This window comes from Schistocerca cancellata, chromosome 2, assembly GCF_023864275.1.
Source record: "Schistocerca cancellata isolate TAMUIC-IGC-003103 chromosome 2, iqSchCanc2.1, whole genome shotgun sequence".
NCBI classification, from domain to species: domain Eukaryota; kingdom Metazoa; phylum Arthropoda; class Insecta; order Orthoptera; family Acrididae; genus Schistocerca; species Schistocerca cancellata.
Window position 1 is genome coordinate 840,748,038 of NC_064627.1, and position 22,703 is coordinate 840,770,740.

The following is a 22,703-nucleotide window of genomic DNA, read 5'->3' on the forward strand; positions in this document are numbered from 1 at the left end:
CATGGATGTGTGTGATGTCGTTAGGTTAATTAGGTTTAAGTAGTTCTAAGTTCTAGGGGACTGATGACCTCAGCAGTTAAGTCCCATACTGCTCAGAGCCATTTGAACCATCTTTTTGTAATTCTCGAATTGTGAAAGGGCAAAAAAAGGAGAGAATAATTCTTGAAAATGAAGACACTTTTCCAGAATTATTACATTTATGGATGCCACCTCCTGGACAGTTAGCAGATAACCCATCCACAATGTGTATCAGATAGCTAGGAAGTATTTAACAATCGAAGGGACTTCAGTTGCGACAGGAAGCCTATTTTCAATAGCTGGTGAAGCGATTTTTGCTCAGAGAAAAGATTAAAAGCAGAAAATTCCAGTAAATTATTTTTTTTTATTTTCCTTAGAAAATAAGTTTCTTCTGTATTGTCTGTATTCTGAGTGTTTTTCCTGCCTGGTATTTCATACAATGTAGTATAACTTTTTCTATTTTTTAATATTAAATTTGGTTTTCCTTACTTTTTTTATTGATCCAGTTTCAAATAGCAAGCGAAATCGTACGTTACGATCTGAACTCTAAACCTAAATTATTGGTGCAGATATGTCGGTAAATATTATTCGACCGATCGTCGATATCGATACCTAGTGCTACTATATACGATTATAAGGAATATCGATATTTATCGTTCGATGTCACATCCATAATTGCCATCGAACAGGCGTCTGTTGCCAACACGGTGTATGTGGAAAGACTACACTTCGTTCACACAGCCGCGGCCTACACAGTTCGCTCATTTCCAATAAAGGAGTTCTTGCTGCTTCTGCGCTAGGTTGTTGTAGGATCTCTGAGGTCGGCGAGCGGGTGCTGAGGCAAATGCGTCATTGGACTGAAGGCTTCCGATTTTTGCCGACTGAGTACTGAAGCGAGACGCGATGGTGGAGGAAGCAAGCAAAAAAGTGGAGGGGATATATCGTTTACTTGTTGCTCCATCCAGTACTTTTGCTGCTCCCTAGTTTCGGTCTGTATTACCTTCTGTGCTAATAAAAAAAGAATTCGCAGATAATTGCTTGTCGTTGGGCCTACAGCCGGTTGAACACGTAAAGGCATGCTTTGCGAGTGCTGACGGTTGCACTGCTCAAGCACTGGTGTCACAACACCAGTGTAAGCAGTCCGCACTTTATGTAATAGACACTTTTTTTATTATTCACCTGCTAAATTTGACTTTAATGACATAAAAAGTGAGTTTTATTTGATCAGAGAAACGCAATGAAAACAAAATGATAATAAAAACAGAAATCTTTGAAAAAGATATTTTCTCAGCCCTTATTAATAGACTCTTTCTTTTGCTTCTAGTTAATAATTTATGCTGTATTAATAATTTATGAGAGAAAATAAAGTTTTCTATTATATGTCATACCAAAACTATGTACAATAGCTGTCATAAACAGTAAAATATAGATTTTTTTCACAGTGAATACCACAGCAATGAATTTATTAAAAGACGGTGCCATTTTCCAATTTTTGTGTATTTTCTTTGTTCTCAACTAGTTTCAGCCCTGTAGGCCAATCTCTAGTGATTTTGTTGTTCTGTACAAAATACAATATTTTACATTCCCGCCAGGAAGAGAAATGTAATAATGTCTACGTAAATATACTTTAAATGCATTACCTGCAATAGATAATGTGCCTTAATATAATATAATATCATATATATTTCAGTATATGAAATGTTTTCTACTTCAGGTAAATGTATTTAAAATCCATTTACATTCACATCATTAGATTTCTATGATAGAGGTAATAATAATACATCCTATTACGTACAGAACCTCAAAATCACTTGAAATTGCCCTAGAAGATTGAAGCTATTCCTCTCCTCTGGCCCCCTCTCTCTGTCCATCTCTTCCAGCTCCTCCTTCCCTATCAGTCTTTTCTGTCCCCCTCCATTCATTTCTTCCTGCCCCCTGTTCTTTTCCATCTCCTCCTACAACCCTCTCCCTATCTATCCTCTCCTATGCCCCTCTCTCCATCCCTCCTCTCCTTCGTCTCTCTCTCTCTCTCTCCACACCAATGCTCTCATGCTCTTCCTCTCTCTATCCATCCCCTCCTTCCCTCCTCCCTCTGCCCATCCCCTGTCGGCCGCTGTGGCCTAGCGATTCTAGGCGCTTCAGTCTGGAACTGCAAGCCTGCTTAAGTCGCATGTTCGAATCCTGCCTTGGGAATGGATGTATGTGATGTCGTTAGGTTAGTTAGTTTAAGTAGTTTCTAAGTCTAGGGGACTGATGACCTCAGATGTTACATCCCATAGTGCTTAGAGACATTTGATTTCTGCCCATCCCCTCGTCTATCCATCTCAACCTTCCACCAGCAGTGGGGCCCCTGCAAAGCAGGTCAATAAAAAAGGCTGATACTGCTCCAACACACCTGTCACACAGGGAAGCCCATATGACAGGGGCTGTAAAACACGTTTTTGTCATTTTCTCTGCTTCTGTTGGTGCTAGGTGGTTACAAACCCAACAGAGCTAATACTAGTCAAGTTTGCTGATTGTGTCCAAAATTTGGTTGAAGTCGATCCACCAGTTTGGAAAGAGATTCCAGACACACATACATACAACCATACTCATGAGGGGTATTGATGAAGTAACGCAACACATTATTTTCCTCGATCCATTTTGGCTGAAAAAATGGGGAGTTTGATGGTGGACATCATGAAGTGTTCTTTTGTCAGAAAACTAGAGCTTGGCAGACGTTCATAGGCGATTGCAGAATGTCTACAGAGACCTGGAACTGAACAAAGTATGATGAATCAACGGGCGAGGCGTCTATCATTATCGCAGCAAGGTTGCCCAAACCTGTCCGACCTCCTGTGTGCCGGCCAGCAGTGATTTCTGCAATGTTGGAACATGTTGGCATTCTCATTCGAGGTTTTCAACAAATCTCAAATGCATCGCTACACAATTGGACATCTGAGTTGGTAGTGCTGACACATTCGGTTAGTAGTTGGGGTACTCAAAGGTGCTTGCCCACTAGGTTCCTCACCTCCTAACAAGACCATAAAGAGCAATGAAGGACCAACTGTGCGTAATTGCTTGTGCGTTATTACGAGGCTGATCATGACAATGTTTTATCGAATGTCATCAAAGGCGATGAAATATGGGTTCATCACTTCGAACACAACGAAAACCCATGGAGTGGCGGGACACCACCTCTCCTCTGAAGAAAAAGTTCACAGCTGCAATCTCAGCTGGTAAAGTCATGGCGACATCCTCCTAGGACCCTGCAGGGTTTATTCTGTTTGATGTCCTCCCTCATGGTACAACAATCACCTCTGAAGGGTATTGTGTTACACTCAAGAAATTGTTATAAGCAACAGTTGTAAAGCGCATGCTGGATGCTGGTAAAGTGACACTGTCAAAGTGTAAACTAATATAGTTTATGTGAAAGTGTTCTGGACATCAAAATGGAGGCAGACAGATACGAAAAAAGCCGCCTATACTGTCGAAAACCAGCACCCAGCATTATGCTACTACCAGTAATGATGTAACTTCCTGGATCCTCCCAAAACCATCTGAAGATGAACTTGAAAAGGTTCGAAAACCGGTTCATATAATAAAGCATTATTATTGAAAAAAGTGACTGGTTGCAGTTGTGTATAACTTATTTACATTCCATATACAGTCACGGTTCTAAAATATCCGTAATGGATAAGGATAATTAAAGAAACGACTTCAGTGTGTTTGTCATCAAAAAAATGCATACGAACTTCTCCTTTTTCATGACAACGCAAGACCTCATACAAGTCTGCGCATCTGCGAGGGGCTCACAAAACTTCAATGAACTCTTCTTCTTCACCCTCCCTTCAGTGCGTATCTCGCACCTTTCGACTTCCACCTGTTTGTTTGATGCAGCAAGATGTTGGTTTCGTATCGACCACTAGAGTGATACTGTGGAGACATACAGCGTGGTGGCGTAAGCTCGTCGCATTTCACGAAGGTTATGTTGGAAAACCTTTTTTTTTTTCTTCAGACAAAAGAGTGGGGAATAATATGATGTATTGGAATCCTGAATAAAACGAACCTGGTTCAAGAAAGAAATGTATTACTTGTTGAATGGTCCTAGTACACACAACCTCGTACTTGCATACAGTCTGTGGGGTATGGAAAGAATGGTTGCACAATTATTCCATGTTTATCCAATGATAGCTTAACTCATGTGTTAAAACTGTGGCTTTTGGAGCCTTATTCAAGTAAACTGATGTACAGTTTTAATTAATTTTAATCGTTACATCCAAGTTCTTGTTTCATTAATTTATCAAATTAAGACTGAATTGTTCTATTATATTAATTATCAGTCAGCTGGTCATTATTAAGATTAAATGCATTCTACTTAAATTGTTATGTACAAGAGTATGTGATGTTGGAATACAAATCTTTAGCACTTAACCATGAAATTCCATGCATGATTCACAGTTAATAAGTCAGTGTTATTATCTACAGTTGTTATCATTGGTGTTCCATTTCTAACGGATAAGATTTTTGTGAAATAAAATATACTTAAGAAAACTGCTTACTCACAGCTCAACTCAGTAGTACAACTTTCCCCTGCCATTCATTACATTCTGATCCATGTACCTCTGGGTTGGGCCCAACATGCTCTGCTACCAAATCTCGTGTCTTACGCAACACCCAGCACTGATGAGAAACGTCGGTTTCTTTCCCGTTACAAAAAGGAAAAAAAAATATTAAAGCAGATTTTCATGTATCAATTCGATATAGCGCTCGAAAACAGTCTAGTGAACTATTCGGTTTAACGATACATTTTAATAGGGATAGCGAAGCACGAAAAATATCCAGTACTCCAAGGAAGAAAGTAGGAGATTAGATTTTAACATCCCGTTGACAGCGTGGTCATTATGCGCTGAGCAAAAGCTCGGACTAAGGGATAATGGCGAAGGAAGTCGTCCGTGCCTTTTTTCAAGGGAACCATCCAGACATTTGCTTGGAGCAATTTAAGGATATCGCGAAAGGCATGAATCTGGATGATTGGAGGCGGATCTGAATCGTTGTCCTCCAGGATATGAGTCCAGTGAACTAAGCACTGCAGCACTTTGCTTGGTCCAAAAACTGCAGTAGTGGTGGAATAGTGCTGCTGCATGGAAGAAGCGAACAGTTGGAGCTGCGTGGACCGGCATATGAGACGAGGCAAGTCGAGTAAGGAATATGTGACCGACAAATATTCATCAATATTTCCGTGTACATTGTTATTATCGACTGAGCAAGCCATGTAGGCAGACTACTAACAGAGGCCGCTATATGTTTCACTTTAAAACTGATCTGCGAAAACGTCTTGGACGTGCCCGACTTTCCCGACTCGTGTGTCGGTGCGGGCAGTGCTGTGAGTCTGCTACCGTCAGCCAGTGCTCTTACGAAGTCGCTTCTGGAGTGTCAGATACTGCTCTTCTTTTATCGTCTCTGTTAACACACCTCGTTAAAAAGATCATTGTACTCGACTGTCTGGGGTCGTTCTATCAAATGTCGACGTAAAATTTCACTGAAAAAAACATTTTGTCTGTAACGGCAAATCAGATGACATTTTCCGTCCACAAAAGGGTGTCGTATGAAACGTGTGAACAGTAGTATTTTTTTGGGCTACATTCAGCTGCAGACTCCAAAAACGAAATTCCAGGTATCTGCCGAACATCGAAGTGACGACTCTGGAATATCATGTATGTTGTGGACGGCAGTGGTCCTATTACAGTCCCTTGAGATAAGCCTTCGGGAAGACTACGTTTCGAACCCACGTCCAGCCTCCTGATTTAGGTTTTCCATGATGTCCTTAAATCACTTAAGGCAAATGCGCGGATGATTCCTTCGAAAGCGCACGGTCGCCTTACTTTTCCGTCCTTCCCTAATGTGAGCTTCTGCTCCGTCTCTAATGACGTCGTTGTCGACGGGACGTTAAACACTAATCTTCTTCTCGAGATAAGCCACTCGGTGTATTCACTTGTGGCTATGTCTCCCTATTAACAGCGACACAGTAAATTTTGATTTCGAGTAAGTCTTCAGTTCAGTCACATCAAACTCATGTTGGCTCTGGCCTTTTTCCAGCAATAGTCACTTACCATACCTGTTAAGGCGTACAGGCACAGTCGTGCAGCCGATATCCACATTCACCTTTCGCTCAGATATATACGACCTTAGCACTGTACGACATTTGCTCTTACGTACGAAGGAATCCTCCGGTTCAAGATCGTCTGAAGGCACAATGACGTCACGAACGTGAGCCGGCGTAAGATGCACTAGACGTGCAACAACGTCTCCTTGGGTACGCTGTCGTCGTCTTAGCCGAATGCAGCAGCTTGAGACTCATAGCCAACACAATTTCTTAATGTTTTTGCGAACCACGACAAACTCGCCGCATTCGCGCACAGGCATAGCCGCTAGATATATCTTATTATAAGATACAACTTAGTGAGCACGCCGGCCGCGGTAGTCTAGCGGTTCTGGCGCTGCAGTCCGGAACCGGGGGACTGCTACGGTCGCAGGTTCGAATCCTGCCTTGGGCATGGGTGTGTGTGATGTCCTTAGGTTAGTTAGGTTTAAGTCGTTCTAAGTTCTAGGGGACTTATGACCTAAGATGTTGAGTCCCATAGTGCTCAGAGCCATTTAGTGACCACATTAATTGAAAGATCTTAAGCTGTTTTATTAATGCATTTAATAAGTTGCACACTGTTAGCAGACATTATTATGGGGCGTGCCAAGCCTTCGGCTTTATGACGACTTCAACTCTGCTGGAGACACTTTCAGTGATGTGTCTAAACGTGTGTGGAGCTACGGCAGCCTACTCTTCCCCAGGAGCCGAAACAAGAGAAGGTACGTAGGACGTTGGGGTCTGGCTCGATGTCAACGTTCTAACTCATTGCAAAGGTGTCTCATCGGGTTCAGGTCGGGATTCTGGGTGGGCCAATCCATTTCAGGAATCCACAAACAATTGCACCACATGCGATGCTGCATGACAGGCTGCATTATCACGCTGATACAGAGAATCATCGTCCTCAGACTGTTCCTGTACTTAGGCAGAACACAGTGAGCTGTGGCTGGCTCATGCTACGCGTTGGATTAAACCTTGGTTGCTATTCTGTGTTTAGTTTCCCGCAGTTATCACGTGATGCTGTTATCCTCTCTTTCCGCGGGTGGCAGCAGCGGTGTGTATCGATGTTTGCACCTTGGAATATCTTTGGCCTGGCGCTTATAGTTTGCGGCTGGGCTGTGTGCGGGCAGTTGGTCGGGTGGCATGGAGCAGCGAGGGAATCTCCGCAGTGCGTGATCTGGCAGGGCCCGCTGGCAGCCTCTATGCAGCGTCGGAGTGTGTGGTGCTGTTCCCATTGCTACCAGGTTCGTGGCTCACCGATCCTGGAGATGAAAGTTGAGTTTTGACTTAATCTACCAGCAAGTGACGACTGGTCACATTGTGTCGTTTGGAGTTGGTTGTCACCTGTCGGGATATTCCCGTGAGCAGCAACGTGTGCTTTCAAGTTGGCAAATGTTAGCCACCCTCCAGTGGAGTTCAACTGTACTTGGTTATTTGAATTGAAGTGCACCAACGGAATCTTCTGCCTTGTGGCAGTTAACTTTCTGGTCACCTGCCTTGACCGTAGACATAAATTCAGGCAGTGTATTTTCCTCATCGTGTTGTTGCTGTCCAGCACAGTGTGTAGTTTGACAGCTCAATGTATAATTGGTTGTGGGCGCCAATACCTTCTACTTTGTTCCATTGAACTCCCTGTCGTGTGCTGGTCAGGTGAAGCGGAGGTTAGCTTGTCGTTGGGTCCGTTGACTGTCTGTCAGTTGGGTTGTCGTCGGATCGACAATGGCTGAGCCGATTGCCTGTCTCACCTAAGCGAGCGTTAGTGTTTGAATTCCAGGCCGACCCTCGGAACTTCTGAGCGCCCTTGGGTGTACTGCCTTTTCTTGTTTGTTCTTGTTGTTTGTACTTGTATAGCGTCTAGCCGATTTTTAGACTAAGGTTGTTTTGCCCTTGAGGCGTCAGATGGTTTGGGCCTTCAGCCTAATTTAAGAAATGTTTTACATAAAGCCTTTGGCATTTTTAAAATTAATGTTATTGAGTCTTTAAGTGTTGGGCCTTCAACCGATTTTGAATTTAAGTTGTTTTGCTGTTAAAGTGTCAGATTCTTTGGGCCTTCAGCATAATTAAGGAACTGTTTTAAGATAAGGCTTTTCCCTTTAAATTTCTGATGTTGGTCGAGCTTTAAGGGGAGTAGGACGTCAAACGGACCGACTTGGAATAGGAGAGGCACCACAGGACATTTTAATTTCCACTGTCAATGCTTTTACAAATAAATTCATAAAAGTTTGTCAGCATGACGAGTAAAGATTCAGAATTCACACTCATAGGAGTGGAAGTTCGGAAACATAACGAAATGATTTTTTTTTACATGTGAAATTTCATTATTTTTTTCACTTACTAACGGCAGTATTTGTGGCTATAGGTACACTTTTCTTCATAAGTATGAGAGATTCTTCGATGAATTTTGCGCAGCATACAAACCATACTTAAAAGTGTATGAAACTCTAGAATTTTCCAAATCTATTAAAAACTGTGGTAAAAATTGAGGTAATTAACTATAAAATTTGTGTTTTTTCTAAACATGAAGTTTAAAATATAACAGTTCACTCGTTTTTTCATAAATAAATTCTAGAGTTCCATACACCTGTGAGTATGGTATGTATGCCGTGCAAAATTCATGGAAGAATCTCTCTAACTTATGAAGGAAAGTGTACCTATAGCAACAAATGCAGCCATTAGTAAGTGAAAAAATAATGAAATTTCTCACGTAAAAAAAAATTATTTTGTTATGTTTTCGAACTTCCACTGTAATGAGTGTGAATCCTGAATCCTTCCTGGTGTTGCTGACAAAGTTTTATGATTTTATTTGTATAATTATAGACATTGGAAAGTAATATGCCCTGTGATGCCTCTCCTGCTCCAAATCGGCCCGTTTGACGTCCTACCGCCATTAAGTTATTGGCTTTCAGCCGTTTTTAAATTAAAGTGGTCTTGCCCTTAAGGCATGAAAGTGTACGGCGCATTCAGTCGCTAATTAAGTTCCAAAACTAAAGCTGTGTTTTTTTAAAATTTTCTTGGCTCCTGTAATGTTTGATCAAATAAAAGGTTGTATGTTCGAGCCGCTTATTTTGTCCCCTTTCCACAACTTAAACTACCTGTCCTGTCCTGCGGGTTTAGCAAGGCGTCTCACAGAGTTCTGTAAAATGTGTTCATATCCTTGCATATTTAGCATTTCCTTAAGTTCGGTTAGAGGACCACACTGCAGCTACGAAAAATAATCCCAAACCGTAACACCACTTCCTCCGTACTTAACTGTTGGCACTACACATGATGGTGGATAACGTTCTCTAGGCATTCGCCAAACCCAAACGCATCCATCGGTTTGCCACAGCGTATAGTGTGCGATTCAGAACCGCGAATCACTCGTTTCCAGTCATCCACTGTCTAGGGGAGTCGCTTACACCACCTCAAGCCTCGCTTAGCATTGACTACAGAAATATGTGGCTTATGAGGAGCTGCTCGACCAATGTACCCCATTATTTTTAACTCCATAAGCACAGTAATTGTTCTATTTGGACTGCTGGTAGCACTTTGGAACTCACGAGTGATTGCACTAAAAATCATGCGAATTTTTTCAGTAACCCTCCACGATGCTTGACAGTACATGTCCTGTCCGTGAGAACATGAAGTCTACCCGGTCTTGGTTCAGCCGTGGTTATTATTTCACGTTTCCGCGTCACAATCACACCACCAACAGTCAGCCTGAGACAGATTTAGAGGGTTGAAATGCCGACAATGGATTTGTTACTCAGCGAAATCATTGAGATCTCCTGACCGAGCGATTATGCTCTTACCGTCTCTCTACTGACAACACGACACTCCCCATCTGCTTGTACATTGGCGGATACGGCTTGCGTGACATCCAGTGATCAGTTTCTCATTACGTAGGAATGGCCGGATACTTCTGATCAGAGAGTGTACCTGATGGTGAGAAGGTATTGTCTGGCATGTAGACGTGCACAGAAGTGAATCGTGGATTATAAACTCTTCAGACAAGGAAAGAGTAGAAGCTTTTCAGATGCATTGTTCAAAGAGAATGCCGAAGTTTACATTGGCAGATCGGTTAACTAATGAAGACACACTGGACTTAATTGGAGAGGAAAGAAATTAAGACACAACCAGAATAAAAGATTGGGTCGGTTGGTGGGACACATCTTGAGGCATCAAAGAATTGCCATTTTGGGAACAAAGGGAAATGTGGGATGGTAAAAACTGTTGAGTTAGACTAACGCCTGACTACGGTAAGCAGTTCAAACGGATGTAGGTTGCAGTATCTATGCAGAGATGAAGAGGCTTTCACAGGATGGACAGTCATGGAAAACTGCGTCACACCTGTCTTTGAACTGAAGATCACAACAACAACAAGCTGTTTAACATGATTTCAGACATTCGATCTGGGACTTGCTGTAGATGGACACCAAAATGTGTTAAAGTTAGTTGAATTTTTGTTCACTACCAGGATCTGAACAAACGTTTAAATAATTTGAGCTGTGGAAAAAGGGAAGCAGTTCATGCCACAGTCGTTGCAGCTGACATTCGATGTAAGAAGTAGCTGAATTGGTTGTGCTCATTAAACACAAAGGCAGAAATACGACTATTTAAAGAAAAATGTGCAATGAAAACAGAATAATAATTGTTAACAAAGTAGGAGCACCTGCTATATGAAGTAATCTAAATGCTGCATACTAAATAAGTACCATGTCTACTAAGTGCATGAAGTAGGGGGTGAAATGTCCCGAATTTAGCCGTGAAGCTAGATACGTTATACGTAATTAAACGTCACAGAAATAACCTTTTCCTCTTCTTCAAAGAACTTCCTGGACCATCACTTACACTGGACTGTAAAACATAACTGCACTGTGAAGGAAGATGTCAGAGGCACTTTATTGACTACAGAAATCTAAAAAAGTATCTCCTTTCGAGCTCAAAAGGAAGTCACTAATATTTTCCGTACTTCACTATGGTGATGCTGTTCTTCAAGGAGTTTCATACAAACGTTCGTGCAGGTTACAATAGGCGATGAATGTTGGTGCGCGTTACATTGTGACGTACGCTATTTCGATCATATCACTTCTGCCTACGAACATTTGTCATGGTTGCGTGCTGGCAAACGTAGGAATTATCATACTCTGTGACTACTCTATCATTTTCTCAATCATTGCAATCCCTTTTACTTATTTCAATCCATACACTACTGTCTGAACAACACAGCAGAAACATTTGTTCTGAACAAAGTAAAATCCCCTCTGTATCATCACACGACACTGCCATGTTCTCTAAATCATTTTCTGTAGCAGGAACAATCTTCTTAAAAAAATCAGAGAAACTGAATTCCCTCCAAACTTCAAACGACAATTAATGGCTCACCTTCTATCACAACAGCCATTTCTCCCATATACTAGTCTGTAGCTCACTCTCGTCAATCCTTCCTCCCCCACAACTTTTCCCTCCCACATGTTGGCCGGGTTCTTTGTTTGAATTCTGTTCTTTCCTAACAGGCACTGTCATTGTCATTTCAGTCTTCTCCCCTTTCTTTATCCCTTCCGTTTTTATAATACTAAACATGTATTCATTTGTGCTAATCTACATCATTCTTAATGTCCTTTACTGCTATTCACTATTTATTATCTTATTATTATTATTATTATTATTATTATTATTATTATTATTATTTTATTACTATTGTTATTATTATTACTTTTATTTTTATTATTATTCTTCCTGTGAACGTTTTTGTAATATCTTTAGTAAGTGTTATGGTCAGATGTAAGAGAGCACCTTAAGGCTCTAATCTGGTAAGGCTAAATAAGCAATAAATAAATAATTTTGTCATCCATAATATCGTTTTCTTTGTGAAAAACATTTTATCCTTAGATCGTTTCATTTCTTTTCTTATATATACTAGCATCTAAGCAGTTAGACTAGTTCTTACCTAGTTGCAAAAGTCCGCAAAGCAGTTCCACACAGCCAGCCAAGAAACAGAGCAAAACAGCCAGATCAGGACTTGTATCGTGCGTGTAGGTTGATGTGAGTAGGGAGAGCAGAGCTGTCGGTCCAATGTTCACCTCCTTGCACGTGCCGAAGAAGATGTACACGAAGCTGCCAGCAAAGGCGGAGTACAAGCCATACTGTGAACGAATTGAGCAACGTGTTAGTAAAGCTCAAATGGCACACTGAGCATATTATTTCTGTTGGCAATGCAGCTACGCTTTTATTTATTCTTATACTATCAGGATATCTCATATACTTTAAAGAATCGAACTCCCATATGCGAAACAGCTTCAAACGTCTGGGTACTTACAAACAAGTTGTTGTGTATATATTCAACGTTAAGCGTGTAAGCGAGAAAAAGTTTAGACAAGGTTTGAAGATATGCTTAAAGTTTGTTGGAGGTCACTATGTGCTCTCATTGTCAAACATTAGATGAACATAGTATGGGTAATTAGCGCTCCATTTTAAGCAAAAGCAAGTTTTTCAAGTTTCTCAGTGTTTATGACGTCATATCTTCTGAGCTATATTTCGTACAGTGATATAATTTTCCAGGTACTTTCAGTGATATAGGTAGATAACGTCTGCATAGTGTGTTGCGAATAGAGTTAGTAGTAAGGTAATGATAAATTGAAAACGTCGTGCCTGACATTGAAGCTTTACTGTATTAATAGTGAAAATGTGCTAATCGATAAACTTTTTTTCTTTCATCTTTTGTGTGGGGGATGTCAGTGAGAAGAAGTTTCGTAAAAGTTTGAAATTATGTTTAAAGTTTGTTGGAAGTCGCTAAGTGTCCTCAGTCTCAGAACAGGATGAATATAGGGCATATTTTTGCACCCGTCCATTATGCTGCCTGAAGACAAACACACATCTTCAAACAATAGTACTTGTCTTATAGTGTTGAACTTTTAACATAAGATTCATCATTTTCTTTGGGCCTTTGTCCCGCTTCAACGCAGGGTCGGCTTCGTTACTATGGATTTGGCGGTGTTAGCTGCAGAGGGTGGCCGGATGCTTTTCCTATCGCCACCCTGAACCACCCGGGATGGAATTAGTGTACCCCAGCTGCCTGTGTCTAGTGTAACCCATGAAATAGTACGAACGTTTTCAAATGCCTGCGAGGTGGTAACTAAGGCGGAACGTGGGGACGAGCCCGGTATTCGCTTAGCGGGATGTGGAAAAACGCCTCAAAACCACATCCAGGCTGGCTGGCATACCGGTCCTCGGCGTTAATCCGCTGGGCGGATTCGATCTGGGGCCGGCGCGCCTACCCAAGTCCAGGAAGCAGTGCATTAGCGCTCTCGGCTACCCTGGCGGATTAAACTTTTAACATAAGATTATACCTCCTAATCAGTAGGGAATGAAAGCATTTTAAGTCTTTGAAATTCGGTCTATTACTACTTAGTTCTGACCTCTATACCCCTGAGAAGATAGGCAACTGGGCGTCCATCAACTACGAACAACCACTGCAAGTTATCTACTCTTCGGCCAGAAATTTGTTTGATTAATTTATTTATACATCCGTAGAAAATATGCGTTGTATGACAGTCGCCAAAATGTATAGATACTTTAAATATAAACACAGTTTAAATTAAAAAAAAACACCAAAATACAATATTTATTATCATGTGTTACATGTTTGTATAGAATCCGTCTCTTTTGTATGGCAAATCGTCTAAAGTGTGTCTTCAACGTAACAGTAAATCGTCGGAACCAACATTTGTCTGAATTTGTCTACTTGATTTGCCTCCCATTTTATACAATCCCTGATAGTCTAGCTCTTTTTTAATAAATTGTATTTTATAGATTTCTTGAAAGCGTGTATATCACTTTTGTCTTTGACCTCTTGTTGAAGCCAAGTGTATAATTTTGGATTTTAACTATGTTTTCTTCATAAAATATGTGATTTTTCCAACTGATATCTTTTCTCACGCTCATGTATAGATCTGTTTGTTGGGACTGCTCAAATAGAAAACGTATTCACTTGGAACTGTAAGGATTACCACAGTTTCATACAAGTCTTGTTCTTTTTGTAATAATTCACGTAACCTTTTTGTGTACCTTAACGACTGTTACTGTATTTTGCACATTTGTTCCGCAGACGTTTACTCCAGAAGAGAGTATAGAATTGACATATCCAAAGAATGTTGTTATAGCGCATGATCTGCTACACACCGAGGCTACTTTCCGAAGTTTGTTAATAACATATTGTAGTGATTCGCTTTTCAAGGTGAGTAAGGTGAGTATTTCAGCTGTGAGTCAACGTGCATACCGGGTGATGTAGTGCAGTGGAAGGACGACGTTTCAAATCCCCATCCAACCATCTAGAATTAGATTTTCCGTGCTTTCTCTAAATCACTCCAGGCAAATGTCGGGTTGTTTCCTTTGAAAAGGAATGTACAATTTCATTCTCCTTTCTTCGACGTGACGTGAAACCCTAATCTTTCTTCCTGGCTTCAAAATGAATCCTTAGGAGTTTTGTGTTTGATATACATTTTGTGAACTCATCTTTAATTTTTAGGTCGGTTTTATCGAACTTTCTGTTTACTTGGAAACGAATACCATTTTTAAACATTTATGGTTAATTTGATGTCTTCCGTCCACTTGCATACAGGTGGGGTGTCTTTCTTCAGCGCTGCACATTTTGTCTGGCGAGTCGTCACTAATCAGAATGTTAATGTACTCAGTATATATTGTTTCTACATGTTTGACTCTCTGGGGAAAGTCGTTGATATGCAAGGTGATTCCGTGACGATGTTGCAAATTTTCAGGGATGATGGAGAAGGGCAAAGGTATCAATCTGAGGTAAGGTACCTCAGAAGCTACCAATCAAAAATCGTTCTGATACCTCTGACAGTGGAATACATGTACCGGTATTGTTGTTGCTAAGATTGTGGGGTAGGCAATTTCTAAAGGTGGTAGTATGGATAAAAAAAAGGTTTAGTAAATTTGAGATCTAAAATGCATACCTTAAGAGCTACGAGCAAGTGTGCATCTTTGATACTGTGAAACAAATCTCTTCTATTGCAATCTCTTTGCTTTCCATATTTTTGGAGGAGGAGGCTCTTGAGCTCTTAAGGTATGCATTTTAGAGTCCGTATTAACTGGACTTTTTTTCTGGTTTTGGTCCACGCCGTAACCTCCAAAAATATTTTAACCAAAGAGCTTGCAGTAGAAGAGATGTATTTCACAGTATCAGAGGTGAATAAGTGCTCATAGCTCTTATATTATGCAGTTTAGAGCTCATGTTTAGTGAACATTTTTTCCTTGATTTGATCCATACTACCATATCTGAAAGTTTGCCTGCCGTATAATCTTAACAATAACAGTACCTGCACAAGTATTCCACCATCAGAAGTGTTAGAACGATTTTCGCTCATAACTTCCGACTCGGCCGTCTCCGGAACCAGGGTCACTTATCTCAAATTGACTCATTTTCCCTTCTTCATCATTCTTGAAAGTTTATAATCACCATGTATGTTAAGAGAAGTATCATACCCAGCATGTGTTGCTAAGAGACTCCTATGTTACTGTAATAGGGGTTGGAAAGGTGTTTTATAGTTGTTTGGATTTTGTTTGAGAGATTACCTATGATACTCCGTTCTTCAGTTGTGGTTGAAACCACTTGTTTGCTACATATACATCTGCAGCTACATGATTAATCTGCAATTCATAATCAAGTGCCTGTAGACCTTTTATCGAAACACCTTCAAGCTATTTCTCTACCGTTCCACTTTAGAACAGCGCGGAGAAAAACGAACATTTAAATCTTTCCGTGCGAGCTTTGATTTCTCTTATTTTATTATGTTGATCATTTCTCTTTGTGTAGGCGGGGGCAACAAAATATTTTCGAAATTCGGAGGAGAAAGGTGGCGGCCGAAATTTGATGACAAGATACTGCTGCAACGAAAAACGTGTTTATAAATTTGGACTACACGGTCCAGAGGAGGAACAGCAATCTGATGGTACAGCTGGGTTAAAACAATGATCTAGATGGCAATGATATTTGATTAATGACCGGTGTCGACTTCATGCAGAAGTCATCTTCAAAAAATCGTGAAGAGCAGTTTGCGATCGTGTTGCCGCGTGAGCATCCGACGAGCCACCAGTAGCAGCCAACGGTGATCATTTTCTGTAGATGACTTTTACATGAAGTCGAAACTGGTCATTAACAAAATATTATTGCTATACAGACTGCTGTCTTAACGCAGAAGAACGCCTTTTTTTAACGACTGCCTCTCCAATTAGCAGATCATATCCGTGGCATTCTCTCCCCTGTTGCGCGATCATACAAAACACGTTGTCCTTCCTTGAACTTTTTTGTTGTCCTCCGTCAGTCCTGTCACGTGAGAATCAAATACTGCACTGCAATATTCTAGCAGAGGACGGCAGTCTATTTCGTAGACATATTGCATTTTCTAAGTGTTCCGTCAATAAATCGGAGTCTCTGGTTCGCTTTCCCCACAACGTTGTCTATGTGATCGTTCTAATTTAAGTTATTCGTAATTTTAATTCCTAAGTATTTAGCTGAATTCACAGCCTTTCTATTTGTGTGATTTATCGTGCAACCGGAATGTACCAAATTCCTTTAAGTGATCACGTGATGACTTCACACTTTTCATTATTCAGTGTCAATTGCCACTTTTCGCACGATACAGACATCGTCTCTAAATTATTTTGTAATTGGTTTTGATCATCTGATGACTTTACAGGACGGTAAATGACAGCATCATTTGCAAATAATCAAAGAGGGCTGCTTAGTTGTGTCCTAAATCATTTATGTAGATCAGGAACTGCAGAGAGCCTATAATATTTACTTGGAGAACGCCAGAAAGTACTTCTATTTTACTCGATGACTGTCCGTCAGTTACTGCGAACTGTGACCTTTCTGACAGGAAATTACGAATGCAGTTGCACAGCTAAAACGGTACTCCATAGGAACGCAATTTAATTAGCACTTGTGGGGAACGGTGTCAAAAGGCTTCTGAAAGTTTAAATTATGGAATCAGCTTAAAATACCCTGTCAATAGCACTCATTACTTCGTGAGCATAAAGAGCTAGTTGTGTTTCACAAGGACGATGTTTTCTGAATCCGTGTAGTGTATTTGTCAGTAAATCGTTCTCCTGATGGTAATTCATGATGTTTGAACACAGTATATGTTGCAAAAGCCTACTGCATACCGATGCTAGTGGCCCGGGTCCGTAATTCAGCGGATTACTGTTACTTCCTTTCTTGAGTATTGGTGTGACCCGTGCAGCTTTCCAGCTTTCGGTATGAATCTTTCGTCGAGCGAGGGCTTGGACGTGACAACTAAATATGGAGCTATTGGATCAGCATACTCTGAAAGGAACCTAGCTGGTATACGATCTGGATCGGAGGACTTGCCTTTATTAAGCGATTTAAGATGCTTCACTAAACAGAGGATATCTACTTCTAAGTTAATCATGTTGACAGTTGTTCTTGATTCGAATGCTGGAATATTTACTTCGTCTTGTTTAATGAGGGAATTTCGGAAAACTGTGTTCAGTAACTCTGCGTTAGTGGCACTTGTCATAGTAACATTACCACTGAGTGCGTCTTCCTGCTGGTGTGCTTTACATGCGATCAGAATCTCTTTTGAATTTCTGACAGATTTGTAGACAGGTTTAGTTGTGGAGACAATTAAAAGCATCTCACATTGAAGAACGAGCTAAATGTCGAGCTGCTGTAAAACTTCGTCAATCTTGCGGATTTTGCTTCCCGTAAAATTTCGATTGCTTTTTCCATTGCTTCAGCAACGATGTTCTGACCTGTTTTGTGTACCTTGGGGTTCAGTAATCATCTCTTATTGATTTATTTGGTCTCTACGTTTCAAATGCCGTCCGTATTATTTCATTACTTAAACCACATCTGGTCTACCCTTACAGAGTCAGATTCCTAGTGCATCTATTCTGTTTGGCAGTATTTTGTTGTTTTCTGTATCGAAGGCTTCTTCAGGTCAAGGAAAATGCCGCTTGTACAATAACTTTTGTTCAGTGCTTCAAAGCATAATTTGTGAATCAAGCTACTTCGATTCCATGGTTTTTCAGGGCTTTACTCAAGTATGCTCTTAACACAAAAGATTGTGCTTCCTTAGATACCGAAAAACCAATGTGGGAAAACCAGAAAAGAGGAGAACCCAAGCGTTAGTTACAAGATACTACAGAAGGATGTTGAAAAATGGATGGACTGATAAGAAATGAGGAGGTTCTCCACAGAATCAAAAGAAGAGGAACATGAGGAACATTGACAAAGTAGGGACAAGATGGCAGGGCATGTGTTGGCTTTTTCAATCCCGCTACGTTTTCCCGTATCAGCTCCACGTACAGTGCTAGTAACTGAAATTTGCTAGTCAGGGTAAGAGTCGAATCCCCTTTGTACAGAGGTAGATCAGGCTTTGGAGGACTTACGGTTAAATAAGGCAGAAGGGATAGATAAAATTCCATCAGAATTTATAAAATCATTGGGGGAAGTGGCAACAAAACGACTATTCACGTTGGTGTGTAGAATATATGAGTCTGGCGATATACCATCTGACTTTCGGAAAAGCATCATCCACACAATTCCGAAGACGGCAAGAGCTGACAAGTGCGAGAATTATCGCACAATCAGCTTAACAGCTCATGCATCGAAGCTGCTTACAAGAATAATATACAGAAGACTGGAAAAAAATTGAGAATGCGCTAGGTGACGATCAGTTTGGCTTTAGGAAAAGTAAAGGGACGAGAGAGGCAATTCTGACGTTACGGCTAATAATGGAAGCAAGGCTAAAGAAAAATCAAGACACTTTGATAGGATTTGTCGACCTGGAAAAAGCGTTCGACAATATAAAATGATGCAAGCTGTTCGAGATTCTGAAAAAAGTAGGGGTAAGCTATAGGGAGAGACGGGTCATATACAATATGTACAACAACCAAGAGGGAATAATAAGAGTGGACGATCAAGAACGAAGTGCTCGTATTAAGAAGGGTGTAAGACAAGGCTTAGCCTTTCGCCCCTACTCTTCAATCTGTACATCGAGGAAGCAATGATGGAAATAAAAGAAAGGCTCAGGAGTGGAATTAAAATGCAAGGTGACAGGATATCAATGATACGATTCGCTGATGACATTGCTATCCTGAGTGAAAGTGAAGAAGAATTAAATGATCTGCTGAACGGAATGAACAGTCTAATGAGTACACAGTATGGTTTGAGAATAAATCGGAGAAAGACGAAGGTAATGAGAAGTAGTAGAAATTAGAACAGCGAGAAACTTAACATCAGGATTGATGGTCACGAAGTCAATGAAGTTAAGGAATTCTGCTATCTAGGCAGTAAAATAACCAATGACGGACGGAGCAAGGACATCAAAAGCAGACTCGCTACGGCAAAAAAGGTATTTCTGGCCAAGAGAAGTCTAGTAATATCAAATACCGGCCTTAATTTGAGGAAGAAATTTCTGAGGATGTACGTCTGGAGTACAGCATTGTATGGTAGTGAAACATGGACTGTGGGAAAACCGGAACAGAAGAGAATCGAAGCATTTGAGATGTGGCGCTATAGACGAATGTTGAAAATTAGGTGGACTGATAAGGTAAGGAATGAGGAAGTTCTACGCAGAAGCGGAGAGGAAAGGAATATGTGGAAAACACTGATAAGGAGAAGGGACAGGATGATAGGACATCTGCTAAGACATGAGGGAATGACTTCCATGGTACTAGAGGGAGCTGTAGAGGGCAAAAGCTGTAGAGGAAGACAGATATTGGAATACGTCAAGCAAATAATTGAGGACGTAGGTTGCAAGTGCTACTCTGAGATGAAGAGCACAGGAAAGGAATTCGTGGCGGGTCGCATCAAACCAGTCAGTAGAGTCAGTAGACTGAAGACCAAAAAAAAAAAAAAAAAAAAAAATATCTGGCGTTGCTGAAAGATAACATCAGGGAGACCTTGAAGGTATGTTACAGCCACCGGTCTTAACACACCAGAAATGTGAAACTTGCTTCCAAATTATCGGTTATGAGACCCAGAAGTGGTCGTGATGTGAACTCAGTGCCACTTCATACCATCACGGCAAGTGCTGCCTCCCCCTCCCCCGTTACCCATGATATTGGTGTACGCAGTCTGGTAACATTAATACTAGATCCTTTTCAGTTGCTTGCTAGGCAGCCTACCCACGTGGAAGCGTTTGCTACCTGACCGGCTACAGGGAACGTTTCAGCCATGGAAAGGCGCTCATTCACAGGCTTACCATATCTGCTGTCAGCAACAAATCCGACAAGGTTCGAGAGTGTAACTGCCAAACCACAAGGAGGTGCATAATATAAGACCGAACCTAAAAGATACTTCACAAAGAGATAAATAATAACAATGAGTGAATTCCCGAACATAGGGGGAAACGGCTGAAAGATACAGCATATCTCTCATTTTCTCGCTCGCATATCCATATTCTGCAAACCTACATTTACGATAGTACTGCTAAGTCGATTTTACGAGGGACGTTCCGAAAGTAAGTTTGGTCACTGTTTTTTAAGGAGGAGATAGTACACCAGGTGACACAAACAAACGTCATATGAATCCACAACCGCTGCTAGTTCAACGAGCGAAGGGGCGACAGCAGAAGAGGAATGACGCATACGCAGAGCGCCGAAGAAGAGAGAGTAGCAGCAGACCGGCGTGCCCAAGGTTACTCCAGTACACATCACGATGGCAGACGGACGCGTACTAACAACGTGGTCGCCAAGGGCAGTGCATGCCGTTATCAGGTATGAATGGACACGTGAGTCTAGTGTATCCATGAGTGCATACAGACCGTGTATGGTTGGTCGCTGGTGTTGGATGTTCAGAGAATAGATTAGATTAATACTAGTTCCATGAATCATGAATACGATATTTCGTAATGATGTGGAACGAGTCAGTTTCCAATACATGACATAATTAAGTTAATTTATAACAACTTTCATCTGTTCCTGCATTGAGAGCCACAGTCTTGGGATGTTACTTCCAAACCAGTGCTAAGGTGGGGCAGGCTGCGTGACAATTTCTTGCATTGCAGGGCATCGAGTTTTACCAGAGTGGTTTCTTCAAACTGATTGCACGCTGCGACACACGTCAAATGGCTTCAAATGGCTCGGACCACTATGGGACTTAATTTCTAAGGTCATCAGTCTCCCAGAACTTAGAACTACTTAAACCTAACTAACCTAAGGACATCACACACATCCATGCTAGAGGCAGGATTCGAACCTGCTACCGTAGCGGTCGCGCGGTTCCGGACTGAAGCGCCTAGAACCGCTCGGTCACACAGGCCGGCCGCGACACACGTCGCAGTGTCGATAGCGATTATGTCGAAAAGTAGGGCGGTGTATAGTTCTTGATATCACGGTCTTTTCTCTTTTTGGCAATAAAGTTTAGATGTGAAAAACAATGACGGAACTTACTTTCGGAACATCTCTCGCATGTTGTCTAAATTATGATGTCGTCGGAATTGTGACAGTCTGTTACTGTTATAGCTATTAAATGAAATGCATGCGACATGTACTTCGCAGTTGTTTTCGGAAGAATCTTTTCAAATGCAGCATTACGCTGAATTTCAATTTCTTGGAAGCTATGTACTATGGAATAGCACGTGGGAAAAATGAATGTTCTCATTCATTGACATGAAAGTGCTGTTGGAACGTTTTCAGACTTCGCCGCGAGTGTTGCCTCTTGCAATATTTGCTGTCGTTTTGTTTGAAGAGAAGCACTTACTTTCTGGAAGGTTTCTAGCAGCCAACATTTGCATAACACTCAAAGCGCATGTCAAACATACCATATGGTTTCTTTGAACTCACGATCTCGGCAGTTCTCCCGCTGCATTCTGTTAAGCAGTTGAGTGAGATGTACATAACGTAAAGTAGGCAAATAAGACGACAGGCGCTTTACATCGCGTATAGTGATTAGTGTAATAAGTGAAGATGGAAAATTATAGGCGTTTAAGGAGACACAAATGTTTTTGACTCTATTTCAGCAGAATGCTTCCTTTTTAGACCGAATGAACTAGTCCCCGTGTCTCTCAGGCAACAACGTCATTGGCGCTCACAGTATCACCGATTTGATTCCCTGCACTGATGTAGTACGCACCACAAACAATGTACGTAAGGCAAGTCTCGTTGGCTCCTGTCTCATCTTTTCCATCTTAAGTCACAACTCTGAAGTCTGAATTTTATTTGGACACACTTGCACATCTCCATTATAAATTCTTTCCTCTTCTAACATCTACATACTCTTCAGACTACTTAACTGTAAAGTGCACGGCAGAGGGTACTTATCATTGTATCAGACACCAGGGCTTCTTCCCGTTCCAGTCCCGTATAAATTCGGGAGGAATGATTGTTTAAATGCCCCTGTTAATACACTCCTGGAAATTGAAATAAGAACACCGTGAATTCATTGTCCCAGGAAGGGGAAACTTTATTGACACATTCCTGGGGTCAGATACATCACATGATCACACTGACAGAACCACAGGCACATAGACACAGGCAACAGAGCATGCACAATGTCGGCACTAGTACAGTGTATATCCACCTTTCGCAGCAATGC

General features: G+C 41.2%; 1 protein-coding gene across 2 annotated transcripts in view; it reads right to left on the minus strand.

The window, feature by feature from the left end:
* The window catches only part of LOC126162756 (sodium-independent sulfate anion transporter-like), a 323,935-nt gene that overhangs the window by 82,180 nt on the left and 219,052 nt on the right, over nt 1-22,703 (minus strand). For both annotated transcript variants that reach the window (XM_049919441.1, XM_049919440.1), the window contains exon 3: nt 12,069-12,264. In XM_049919441.1, the coding sequence (XP_049775398.1) occupies nt 12,069-12,264 (196 nt within the window). The remainder of the gene's footprint in view (nt 1-12,068; nt 12,265-22,703) is intronic.